The sequence below is a fragment of the Prionailurus viverrinus genome, chromosome B2 (assembly GCF_022837055.1).
Source record: "Prionailurus viverrinus isolate Anna chromosome B2, UM_Priviv_1.0, whole genome shotgun sequence".
NCBI classification, from domain to species: Eukaryota; Metazoa; Chordata; class Mammalia; order Carnivora; family Felidae; genus Prionailurus; species Prionailurus viverrinus.
The window spans coordinates 32,816,450-32,829,381 of NC_062565.1; the positions used below are offsets into that span (position 1 = coordinate 32,816,450).

Genomic DNA, 12,932 nt, shown 5'->3' on the forward strand with positions numbered 1-12,932 from the left:
AATCTCTGAGTTCAGAGTGGCTGCTCCAGCTCCTGCCATCACATCTGCCTCCCAGCCATAGGGAAGAGGAAAGCATTACATGGAGCGCATGCCCACTCCTTCTAGAGATAAAACTAGGAAACACAAGTCGTCATTCTTCCCTTCCAGCAGCTCCACCAACCAGTCATCCCAGCCAGCCTCAGCCCCAACTCTTTCCCCTCTGCATCTAACCAAGTCTCTCCTCTCCAGCTCCTTGCCTTTCTCCAGGTCCTCATCTCTTGCCAGGCCCAAGGCAGTGGCCTCCTAACAGGTCTCCCAGGCTCCAGGCCACGCCCTGCAAATCATCACCCCTAAAATGGCCATCCCAATTTGCAGTTCTGACCAGGCCACTCGGAAGACCCTACAAGGCCCTCCTCCCCTCACCCTTGCCCACCTCTCCAGATTTCTCTCTCATTCCTGGAGTGTTCATCTCCATCTTCCCAATGCCCCTCCTTGGCTCCTCCTCCCAAATATCATGTTATTTATCACCTCTGTCTCTTTGTTCATCCCTGAAATAGCCTTTCCTGTTTCCAGCTTGCAGATCTCACATCCTTCTTGGGGGGGGGGGGGGGGAGCTCAGGTATTACTCCTTCAGGAAATGGACTCAGAGCCCCTGAGCTCCGGGCCGTGGACCTAGTCTCCACTTTCCCATTATTTCACAGTTGTTTCTTCAGTTGCTCTGCCTCTTAGTAACCAGCAGTGAACCTGGGCACATAGCGGTGCTTGAGAAGCAACTGAATAGAGAAATGAATGGTGGGCTAGTTGGGGTATCTTGGAGAGGCAATGCAGATTGGGGGCTAAAGGCGAGCACAGGAGCTAACCACCTGGGTTCAAATCCCAGCTCCACTGCTTCCTGGCTGTGCACACCTGAGCAAGTTACTTAACCTCTCTGGGGTTCAGTGTCTCCGTCTGTAAAATGAGACTAAAGCTAGCACTCCCTTCATCCAGTTATGGTAAAGATGAAACAAGCCAATACATATTGAACTTGGAGTGGTGCCTGGCCCTGAGTTAGCCCTTCTCGTTATGAGGCCAACCTCACGGGGGAACCTCTGATAAAAATGAGCAGGAAACAGCCTGAGTGTGGTTGCAGCTTGGAAAGACAGGAAGACACCTCCACTTCCGGCCAAAATGAAGTAGCAGGGACCAGATTTACCTTCCTGTCTGGAACAACAACAAAATGCATGAAATACATGAACCCAGGATTCTCCAACACTGGACATTAAGCAGCAAATGACAGTGCTTCCCGAGACATGAGAAACAAAGGATGGGAGCCCTACAATTGTCACGCGTATGCCCAGAGACAGCTTCCAGGCTCTGGCACAAGAGAGGGGACCCAGCCAAGAGCCTGGAGTCTCCCATGCTAGGGCAGACAGAGCTGGGGTCCAGAGAGACCAAAGCGGGTAGAGTTTGCCAGTCAGAGGCCAGAGAAGAGACAGCTACGCAGAGAGAATCCCAAGGAATCTTCCCTCAAGAGCCCAGCTGCATAGCAATCAGGTTCCAGCAGGAAGCAAGCGGAAGCTGCTTAGAGGGCACGGATCACCAGGATTACACATGACCCACCAACCAGAGGAGAAAGCCTAGAGGTTTCGCTTTGCCAGTGGGGCGAAATGAGCCCTCACTAAATGCTGCTCTGGCCCCACCTAACAAAGCTTGAAAGCAAGACCTGAAAGGATTGAACCGTTTCCAAGTAACTTAACCACATTCCAGACAAAGCTCAAGAACCTTTATATGTACACAAAAATAACCAGCACCGTGTGCAGTGAAATTCACAATATCGGGCATCCAATAAGAAATGATCAGGTCACGCAGAGGAAGGATATGCAGCTCATAATGAGAAGATCAATCAATCAATTGAAACCAGCCGGGAAATGACATGGCATGAGTGAGCGAGGATATTCAAACAGTTATTGTAACTGTATTCCACACGTTCGAGAAGCTGGAGGAAAACAAACACTTAACTAGAGACATGGAAGGTATGAGAAAGACCCACTTGAGCCTCTAGAGACGAAAGTTACGGTGCTGAGATGAAAAATGCACTGGAAACAATTAACAGCAGTTGGAAACCACAGAGGGGGAAAAAAGGTTAGGGAACCTCAAAACATAGTAATAAAACGTACACAAAATGAAACACAAAGAGGAAACAGACCCAAAATGAAAGAGTAGAGCATCACTGAGTTATTGGGCAACTTTGAGGCCAGATACATGTGTGCAGAGGTCCCTGAAGGAGAGAAGATAGAGGGGAGGACAGAAACAGTTTCGAAGAAATAATGGCCAAAAGCTTTCCAAATATGAGAACAGTAAACCCCCAGATCCCACAAGCTCCACAAAACCCAAGTGCAAGAAACATGAAGAAATGTCACACCGAGGCACGTCATAATCAAATTGCTTAAAACCGGCGATAAAGAGAAAAACTTAGAAGCAGCCAGAGAAAAGGGAGGTTATATACATGAGGACAAAGATCAGGATGACGACAGATTTCTCGCGGGAAAGACACAAGCCAGAAGGCAGGGAGCAGCATGTTTAAGGAACCGAGATGAAGACTGGAAGCTTGGGGGAAGGGCGGGGGGCGGCAGAGCCCACCGTCCAGGGCGACAGGTGGTGACGGCATGAAATCCAGGGATGGCAGAGAGGGCGGCGGAGACTTAGCCACCGCCCTGGGGTGCGAAGCGCGGTGTAGGGGGAGCTGTGGGTTCTGGCTCAGGTGGCTGCCGATCACCAAAACGGGGGACGTGGGAGAGGAACACATTTAGGAGACGCTGTGGCTTCCACCACGGATGATTCTGAGTAACTAGCAGGGTGCACGGAAGGAGGTTTGGAGGCTGGGAGAGATACATAAATTTGGCACTTGTCTGATGATAGATTAGTCAGAATAGGAAAAGCTGTAACTCAGAAACAAATAAATCCTGAAATCTCAGCATCTTAACAAAAAAGCTTCTTATTCACACAAAGTTCACAGCGGGTTGGCAGAGGAGGTGCTCAGGCCAGTGATTCGGAGACCCACCGGCCCTCCATCTTCTATGCCAACTAAACCCGCGAGAGGAGGGGCCTGGCGGAGGAACACCATAGGCCCCGGCGGGAAGTGATGGGCGTGGCCGCTCCCCACAGCTCATTGGCCAGAAATGTCACGTGGCCTCTAGCCGCCTGCAAGGGAGGCTGGGAAACGAAGGGGGAGGACGCGGAATTTTGGGAAAGCGCCGAGGCCGTGAGTTTAGGTGGGGGACAGCCCACGGAACTTTTGAGGTAGAAGAAAAGAACTAAAGGGCATGGGCCAGGAGCCCCAGACGGAGCTCTAGCCTTTGAGGAGTGGGGGGGAAGAAAAGTCCTAAACCACAGAGGAGGGCGAGCCGGGTGGAGGAAGAAGAGAAGGGCACACACACACTGTCCTGGAGAGTAGGGCTCCAGGGCAGGTGCAAGACCCATCCTGACCTGCCCGTGTGTCCTTTGGAGTCTTGACATCGTCTTCAGGAGATAGTATTATCTCTGTTTCACAGATGCAGAAAAAGCGAGGTTCCGAGGGCTGAGTGACTCGGGTGCCTGAGTCACAGTGACCTGGCAGAGACCAAAGCCAGGGTTCATCCCCCCAAGCTCTGCTCCCTGCTTTCCCAAGTGCACCCTTGGAAGGGACAGTGCTTACCAGGGAGAGCTTTTACTGGGATCCTCTGAAAACCGTGCTTCTCTGATTTTCTAGGTTGATCGGGATGGTGGTGGGGAGGGTCTTTCTGGGGCCTCTCAAATCCTCACCAGCTTCTCTGCCCCCCGGACCTCAGGTTCCTCCACCACCTCCGTTGACCTGCACCCCGAGCACCACACTGTGGTAAGTGTGCAGGGCTGGCCGGCCCACCTGGACTGGTCCTGCCCCCCAAACAACCCGCACCCCTTCTCCGTCTTCTCCCCCTGCCCCACAGTATTAACAAAACCTCCTCCCGTCACAGATCACAGACAGACAACCGGGACTGGGGATGCCAAAGCAAGGGCCTCATTTGCATAGGCAAGCTCCTCCCCCACCCCTTGATGTGTGCACAGTTGCCATAGCAACATGCCCCCAAAGACTCTTCTTCCCAGTCACCTCCCCTTCCTGTACTGCTTGGAATGCTGGCTCCCTACCCAGGCTGCGAGGGCTCAGAACTCAATCCCTCATTTTACGGATGAAGAAACTGAGGCCCAGAGAGGGAAAGCAACTTGCCCAAGGGCACACCGCGAGTCAGCAGCAGGTCCTTACCTAGAATCCGGGCCCCCTGATACCAACTCCAGGGTGTCTCTCACCCTGGGGCGGGGGGATCAGCTCCCTTTCCAATCATCAGCTTGCTGCATTCAGGCGCACCTCGGGCCTCTAGGGAAGACCTTGGGCAGCTACGATGAAGAAATGACCACTGGGCTTTGGGCAGAGACTCAGGGTCAGAGCCAAGCACGGGGCATTGTGGAGGTGCGGATACAGCTAAATAGGCCCCTCTGGGTCTCCAGCCCAGCCCCTCCCCCACAACTCACTCATTCCACAAATATTTATTATATGCCTGCTGTGTGTCAGGTGCTGTTCTAGGCCCCCGGGTTTCAGCTGTGATCAAAGCGACGAAACCCCCTGCCCTACGGGGCTGACATCCTTGTGGGAGCAGGAAGATGATGTGCAAACCACGTGGACGTAATATGATGTTGGGGTGAGGTGGTGTTCAGAAAGGGGCAGAGGGCCACTTGCTACTCGAGTTAAGGTAATCTGCGTGTTCTTTCACAACTTACCTGTCCCCTGTCCCACACCCCAGGGCAGCTGGTATCTTCATACCAGACTCCGATATGATTGCCAAGCAATTGATGTGTTTTGGGCGAACGCACCTTGGCCCAGGAGACTGAGGCTTTACCGGTAGAATTTTAAGTAGCACAGGTGGCAGCTGGGAAGATGTTTGGGGGCAGCGGGCTCCCTGAAACGCTGTGGGCAGCTGCCCTTCCTGTTCCTAGCATGGCCTGCAGGCTCAAAAAAAATCTATCAGAGGCCCAGCAAAGATCACCTACCACCACGCTCCAGCATCAAAATACTAGACTGCAGTATAGTTCCTGCAGAAAGATGGCCCTTCACCTCATAGTGAGAAAGAACAGCAACTCACAAGTGCCCCTGGAAGCGGACTCCAGATGTCAGGCTCTCTTAGCAGACCCCTCCCTGGGAGGGGGGTTTTATTCCACTTCCTGTGGAAATCTTCAAACGTGTAAGTGGAGAGTAGTATAAAGAAACTCCCAGGTGCCTGTGTGCAGCTCAAGAAACAGCAACTCGAGGCTACTCAGGTTTTCACCCGACCCCCTTCCTGCCCCACTGGAACAGCAAACTGGGACTGGTTTTATAAGGAAAGGGAAGAGCAGGAAGGCCCTCCCACCCCAACCTGGAAGAGGAGGGCTCTCCAGAAGTTCCAACAAGGCAAGCCAACAAGGAGGCATTCTTGGGCAGGGAGTGCCCAGGGCAGACCCTGAAGCTGAGGGAGCCCTGGGGAGCCACAGCCAGGATGGGGGCTCCTGGGTCAGCTGATGGGGTAGAGGAGCCTGGCTAAGGGAGCCAAGCCCCATTTCCTGCCCCAATTTCACCTCTTTGTTTTCTTTCCCTCCTCTCTCTCCCCCCACCCCTTGCAATAAAAACATAATTATGGGCTTTATAAAAAAAAAAAAAAAGGCAAATTATGGTGACATGCTTTAATTATCTGCCGAGCAATGGCGGGCTGAATTACACAGGCAGGGCCTTGGAGGTTACCTAAAAATAAAGCAAGAAGCCTCATTAAATGCTAATTGCTGCTTTTGCCAACTGAAGTGAGATTTGGGCACCATGTGCCATTCAGTGCCAGGCTGTCTTCAGGGAGGTCCAAGCCCTGGGAGGCTCCGAGTGCCAGGGCCAAGCTCTGCTGGGCACCCAGGGCAGTGCAGGGCAGGCGGTGGGGGCAGAGAGAAGCTCAGATGTCAGGGAGAATGCCTCAGTCTCCCCTCGCTGTTGAGTGGGCAGATGGAAACCCCAGGCTGGGAGGAGGAAGCTGCAGGCCTTAGTAAGCTCCTCTAAAACAAAGGGCCTATGGCCTGTCCTCTAGCCAGAGAGGAGCCACATGGCCTTCTGAAAGGTCAGCATCTTTCTGTGGGCTCCCGAGGACCCCTCTGGGCCTGGAGGCTGAGATGGTGTGGGGGCAACTGGCATGGTGTTCACAGGCCACTTCTTGGTCCTTTTTGCCTCTGCCACCAGGGCCTGAGAAGGCAGGACAGGAGAAACAGACTAGGAGACACTGGAACTTCACATCTGAGCTGGAAGGGACCCAAGCTTGTATACTGCCTCTGAAGCTGAGTCCCCAGGGACCTAGGAGTTCCACAAAGGTGTCCTGTGTGCCCCACTGGCTTGGTAGCTTGGTGGGCTTCTGCCCCGGGCTAGTAGTAGCCTAGCCTTGGCTTTGGGCCTCCACGAGCTCTCGAGTGGGCGTTGTTCCCTGTTGTCTGCAGAACCCCAAGGTCCAGTGCCACATCCACCTCGTTCATTACTGCACACCCGCAGCCTGGCCCATAGTAGGTACTTAATACCTGTGGATTGGATGCGTAAAGAACCAAGTCTAGGTGGGGCCCATAATTTGCTTTTCTAACAAGTTCCCGGGGATGCTGCTGCTGATTTAAAGGAAAGGTTCTGCCATTGGAACAGCTTGAAAACCACCGAGTTCCCTGGCCCACTGGGCTGCATAGCAGACACCTGGGGAGATTGTAAAATGTATTGTCACCGGCCCCACCCACAAAGGAGGAGGCTGCAGCCCTGGGGCCTCTGGGCCTCTCCCTGGGAGCTTGTGGACACCCCATCACCCTGCTTACCGAGCAAAGGTCTCTGGGGGCCACCATCCCTCTCTCCAGGGAACTAGGGACACTGCAAAGCCAGCCCCCATCTTTTTGAAGTATAAAATTCCAAAGGCACTGCTCATCTGTCTGCCTCTCTTGGTGTCCCACATGAGCCCGGGGAATTAACAGCATGGCAGAGGGAGCAAAGGTGAGCAGCCACGGGGCTTCCCACCCGTGCATCAGAGCACATCCCATGGGGCCCACCTGTGGGATCCCAGGCCCGGCTTCACCGGCTGTGCCTTCCAGGTGATGCGTGGCACCCACCCTCCCACACCCCTGCGCCGGGTCTGCCTCCCGGAAGTGCTGGGGAGACTAGTCCCTCCTCTCCACCCCTGACCCATGGAGCCGCACACTTCTCCATTTCCCGGACAAGGCTCCTTGGAATTCACACCCCACCCAAGGCTTCCCCTACCTACCCCACCCTATTCCTATAACTATGTTCCTTTGGGATATTCGGCATTTCTAGGCTGTAGAAATGCTGAGGCCTAGATCTTCCCCATCAGACGGGAAGCTCCCTGAGGGACAGGCTGTGTTTCGCCCCTCAGGGCAGTCCCTGAAGGTGGGGCTAGGTCTCCTCCATCTGACTGGCACCCCCCTGAGGCCGGGGCCTGGGTGCCTCCTTTCCACCTGCCCCTTCACAGAGTCCTAGGCAGGCTGGACTAGGCCAAGTCTCAGGAATGCCTGATGGGTCTAAGGCCCACCAAGAGCCTGCCCCTGGCTCTGGGCACTGAGGGGAGCAGAGCGGGCAGCACCCCACTCGGAAAGAAGTTGATTCTCCCCAGTGGAACCTAGAAGAGGGGCTCCACAGATATGGGGGGCTCCACAGATGTGGGGAGGGCGCCTGGGAAAGGCCTGTGCTGAACATCAAATCCTCCGCCTAGCCTTGGGCAACACCGCAATCGCCTTGGGAGGGAAACAGACCAGAGAGGGGACAAGGTGCCCGAGCTGGAGATGTCATTGGAGGACTGGCTGCACTCCCCTTCATCCAAACTGCCCCCCACCACAGGCACGCGCTCACACACCCCGCCCTGGGAGCTTCTGGCAAACACCCTTGGTCTGACCACCTAGTTTTGCCGATTAGGCTAGAGCACTGGGTAGAATCTATCCTGGGGCGCAGGAACCATCCTGCGAAAGCAAGACAATAAGTGAGAGACACCCTCTTTGCCCTTCCTTTCCTTACAAATACCGGGCATAAAGTAGGTGCTCTACACACACACACACACACACACACACACTCTCTCTCTCTCTCTCTCCCAGGCCCTCCAAGGGAACAGATTGCCTGAGCAGAGGTGGGCGTGACACTAGCCCTCCCGAAGAAGTTAGACGGGCTTACATAGGGGGCACTGCCCAGGGCACCATTTAATGCACCAGCCTCACCTCTACACACCCAGTCCCTGCCTGGCCCCCACTGGGGTCCTTCCAGGCCCTTGGCCCTCGCGCCCCACACTTCAGCCAGCCAAGGAGGTAGGAGGGGGTGTGGGGCCTGGGGCGGGCCAGAAAGGGGCGGCACAGGAAGCCTGGGCTTCAGCTGCCGCTGTGGCCTCATTGTGTCGCTGCCTCTGTAATTTACCCCCGGCAGGGCCCAGCCCCTAAGCTGCTTCCCGCTCCCTCCCGCCCAGCCTGCCAACGAAGCCAGCTGCTGTGAACACACACTTGCACACTTGCCGCTGGCCAGGGACAAGCATCGTCACGATGTGGGTGCAATGTGGTTTTACCCCCACTTGGGCCTAAACAGACACACTAGACAGACAAGCATGCATATGGAGGTACCAAGAGCACACACAGACGTGCAGCCAAAACAGACACACACACAGGGCTGGGGGAGCCACACGCACATACCTGTGCCACACACCTGGCCCACGCGGACACACGCCACACTCCAATCTCTAGGACAGAGACACACATCATCCTAGCACCTGTCACCTGGAGACAGGACAGGCGGGAGGGCAGGGCTGTGGGTGCTGGGAGCCCTGGAAGCCAATTTCTCAAGAGGAGAGTTTCCGGGCTAGATGGAGGAGGAGAAGAAGAAGTTCGTTACGGGGCGGGGATCGGAGGCCCAGGTGTAAGGACTGTGAGAGGAGAGGAAGGACCAAAATGGTACCTTCCTTAGGGGCTGCAGGGCCAGGGACAGGAATAGAACATCCCCCTTACTTAGGGGACCGCCAGCGGCTGATTTCTGGAATCTGCTGCAAAGTCCTGGTCCCTCCCTGCCCAAGGCCTCTCCATGCTCCCACTCGATGCCAGCCCCGGAGGCAGCCTCCATCGCCTGCAAGCCCTAGGGTCCATGACCCACTTGCTCCTTGCCTCTAATTCCAGGCTCTCTGGCTGCAGGTTGAGACTGGGGTCCCCCTGCAGGGCCCTCAGTGGATGTGGAGCCAGGGTGCAAAACCATGTGTTTATTTTTATTAGAAATGTTCTTGGTATAAAAACAATCATGCGCTACACATTGTCATCAATAACCATCACCAAACACCCAGGCACTGAACTCCGTGTCATCAGCAGGACGGGCAGGCGGGCAGGCGGGCAGGACACACAGCAGACGGGAGGGGGCAGGCGGGCAGGCTGCGGGCCACAGGGACACACACAGAGGCCACCAGGAGGACGCGGCACTTTGCAACACACGCGAGATTCGTTTTTGTTTTGGCTTTTTTGTGTTTGGAATTTTTTTTGAGCTTTTTCTCTTTTGCGACACGTACGGTTTGGTGAATTGGGAGGTGGTGACGGGGAGAGAGCAAAGGCAGGATGCGATGAAGGTGAGGAGGGGGCGAGGACAGGGAAGAAAAATGCACGAGACCTGGGTGGAGCACAAGAGAAAAAACTGGAGAGACCTGGAGACAGAGAATGCATCAGGGAGAGGAGGCAGAGGCAGAAAGAAAGAAGAGTAGAGCACACAGGTGAAGACACAGAGAGAAAAGGCAGTGATAAAATAAAGACAGGGATGGAGACGGACTCGGACGGTCACCAGTGGGACAGGCAGAGACGAAGGGAGAGAGAGAAAACCCACACTGGGGCCCACACAGCCTGGGCCCCTGTGATTTGGGGCCAGGAGGGGCCATGGTCCAAGATGCAGGCTCTTGGGGTGGCCTGAAGCTTCCCCAGCCCCTTGTCCTCCTCCTGTCACCTGCCCGGCTTGCCCAGGCTGCCCAGCAGTGACCGCCGGGGGCTCTGCTGTCCTCAGCACCAAGCCACGTCCGTGGGCGCCCACGGGCAGGCAAGACATCAGCTGGGCCCCTGGGAGTGGCCCTGGCCCGACGCATCAGCCACAAGGGTCTTGAATCCTCCTCTTGTTCGGCTCTGGCGGCCTAGCTAGATTGCATGGTTGGTGTAGGTGACGTAGGTCTGTTTGGTGGCCAGTGCTGGAAGGAGAGAGACCGGGGGTACCCAGGCATCAGGGGCTGGCTTCTTCAAACCCCCCTTCTGCTCAGGCATTGCCCTGCCCACGGCATCAAGTCCAGACCCCTGAACCAAGCAGTTCACAGCCCCCAAACCTCATGGTGGCCCCACCCCACCCATCCCATCGCTTGCCCCCCCTTTCCTTCCACCACCCTGCACCCCCCCCCCCCACCTCACTGGACTCGCCCAGTCTCTGAACATCCTTCCCACCTCCACATCTTTGCTGGGGCCAGGCTGCTTGCCTGGAGTGCCCTGCCCTCCCCACAGTTGTTTTAGTTAGGACCCCTCCTTAGAACACTCCCGCCCAACCCCACCCCCACCCCCGACGAAGCCCCTGCCACCTCCCGACTCCACCACACTTGAAGAGAATTGTTTTTATTTGTAATATAATTGTATAGCCTTAAAGTATTATCAACAGAAGTTTTCAGGTCAACAGCACACGTTCTAGAAGAACACATGCAAAGAACAGACATTAGACATAGCCTGGCAGCCTAGGGGACGGGAGTGGTGAGTTGGGATGGAGGAAATAAATGATGGAACCGGAGCAGGGGGGGCTCATGAGGCTAGAAACTGACGAGCTGACCAGTTGGCCCCTGTGCCACACCCAAGGGAAGTGGAAGGCTTCCAGGTCCCCTTGGGCCTTGGTCCGGCTACCCTTCCCATTTCTAGGTGTCCCTGTCTCACCTCCGCCCCGAGGCCTCCTTATCCATACCCATGGCTCTGGCCCTCCCTCAGCCACTCCTGGGGCCCTCCCCACCACTCACAGCTGGGTGACAACATCAGCTTTTCGGGGCAGCACGAGCCTCCTCCTGCCTCTGCCCGGCTGGGGTTCAGACCTCACGGCAGCCTAGTGAGGAGGCTAGGTAAATGCCACCCTCATGTGAAAAATGAGGCACTGGGGTGAGGACCCTGGCCAGGTCCTTGGTTCTGTCCTGTCCAGATCCAGGGTCTCCCTCCATGGCCTGGGACAGCTCAGTGGAGAGTAATCAAGGTCAGCCTTGCCGCTTGGGGTGGGAGTTGTGTGCTGGTGCCCAGAGGAGGCTGGATGGGAGACAATCAGGGGGCCCTTGTTCGCAAAGCTGCCCTGACACCCCATCAGGGTCCTGTCTGCTCGGGAAAGGAGTGCACGGCCAAGGTGCCTGGCCTGGGGCAGAGGGCACTGAGGGGAGCAGTGCGGTGGGCTGCCCACAGTACCCCCCAATCCTCTCTACCCCGTTTTCCCTGGGCCCATGACTGCCAAGTAAAGACTACATTTCCCGAGCTCCCTGCTTGATGGCGTTCCTGCGAATGACACGTGAGGGTCGTGAGGGCTGTGTGTGACTTGCATGTCATTTGATTAAAACAGATGGTTTCTCCTGTACTTCCTCTCTTCTGCTTTCCACAGGCAGAACAGACACTGAGGGCAACTAGCCTCAGCACAGCCCTCTGGGAGCCAACGGAGCCAGATGGAAGAAACCCGGGTCCCCATTCCTGCCCATCTACCCCACCAGTGTAGCTGGAAGCCCACTGACACGGGCCAGATTGCTGGGTCCAACTCTCAGAGGGCCCATCAAGTGCGGCAAGAAGCAAACTCGTTGGGGGTGGGGTGAGCAGAGGACGGCACCGCAGGACCAGTGGGGAGGCACGTGGAGTGGAGGGCAGGTGAACGAAAGCAAAGGACAAACTTTCTCCCGGCCAGAGCTGAGTGGAGAGGATGGCCTTATGTGGTCGTGGAAATATTCAAGCAGAACATGAACAATCACTTGGCTGGGCAGTAGCCGGGAAGTTTTGAGTTTTAGGTGCCACCCAGACAGGTGACGGGGCCCATGACTTCAGGAAGAGAGTAAGAACACAGCACCTTACAGTGTGCCAAGACTTGCCACCTTCGTTTCTAAAATGACCCATATGCCTCCAGGGCGCCGGCTGACCATGAGACTAGAAGGACCATGGACAGCACCCGTGAGGAGCCTGGCTGGGCATACTTGGGGAAGGAACTCGCCATGCGGCCAGAGGTGCTGAGAGGGAGGTAAGAGGGTGCACAGATCTAGGGACAGGAGCCTCTGATCCCCCCTCTGTGACTTCCGGAAGCTCTTCCCCCACCCTGCTAGGCCTCAGTTTCCCTACCTGTTACATGAGAGCGGTGGCCCTTTTGCCCCAACTGCTTGTCCTGAGGGGCTCCCCCAGCCCCAGTCTCCACCCTCCGCTATCCAGCACTGTCAGAAAATGAGCCGGCAGCTTAATCACGAGCTGCAGGCCAGGCCGATGAGAATCAGTTCCCCAGGGCTCCATCACCCCCTGGGTGAACTGATAAAATTGAGTGTCCAAACCTGTAAACCCGTCAGCAGCCATGGCTCAGGGGTGAAGGAAAACTGCAGCAGCAGCAGCAGCAGCAGCAGCAAAACCACCAACTGTAGTGAAATGGGCGCCTGAGGGCGGCCGTGGGGGCACCGAGACGGGTGAGAGGGGAGCAGGTGGTGGGGGAGGTGAGGGACAGTTGGGCCCTGCTGTCCCTCTAAGACCAGAGCTGTCTCCAATAGAAAATCCAGTCCTTGGGTTCCAGAACCTGGAAGCGCATTCGGCCCTCAGCTACAAGCCAGGGGCCCCAGAGTCCTTCAGCGGAGCTTCGGTCTCACCATCTGGAAAATGGGAGCAGTGAGTCTGCCCGGGCTCCCGGGAGCTAACTGTGAGGCTCAAAGGGAAGCGCTCTG

The 12,932-nt window shown here is 56.0% G+C and overlaps 1 protein-coding gene across 3 annotated transcripts in view; it reads right to left on the reverse strand.

Annotated features, from left to right (window-relative positions):
* Window positions 1-9,305: 9,305 nt before the first annotated feature.
* GRM4 (glutamate metabotropic receptor 4) overlaps window positions 9,306-12,932 on the reverse strand; it is a 70,137-nt gene continuing 66,510 nt past the window's right edge. For all 3 annotated transcript variants that reach the window (XM_047860891.1, XM_047860892.1, XM_047860893.1), the window contains one exon: window positions 9,306-10,208. In XM_047860891.1, coding sequence (XP_047716847.1) covers window positions 10,159-10,208 — 50 coding nt within the window. In that variant the 3' untranslated portion in view covers window positions 9,306-10,158. The remainder of the gene's footprint in view (window positions 10,209-12,932) is intronic.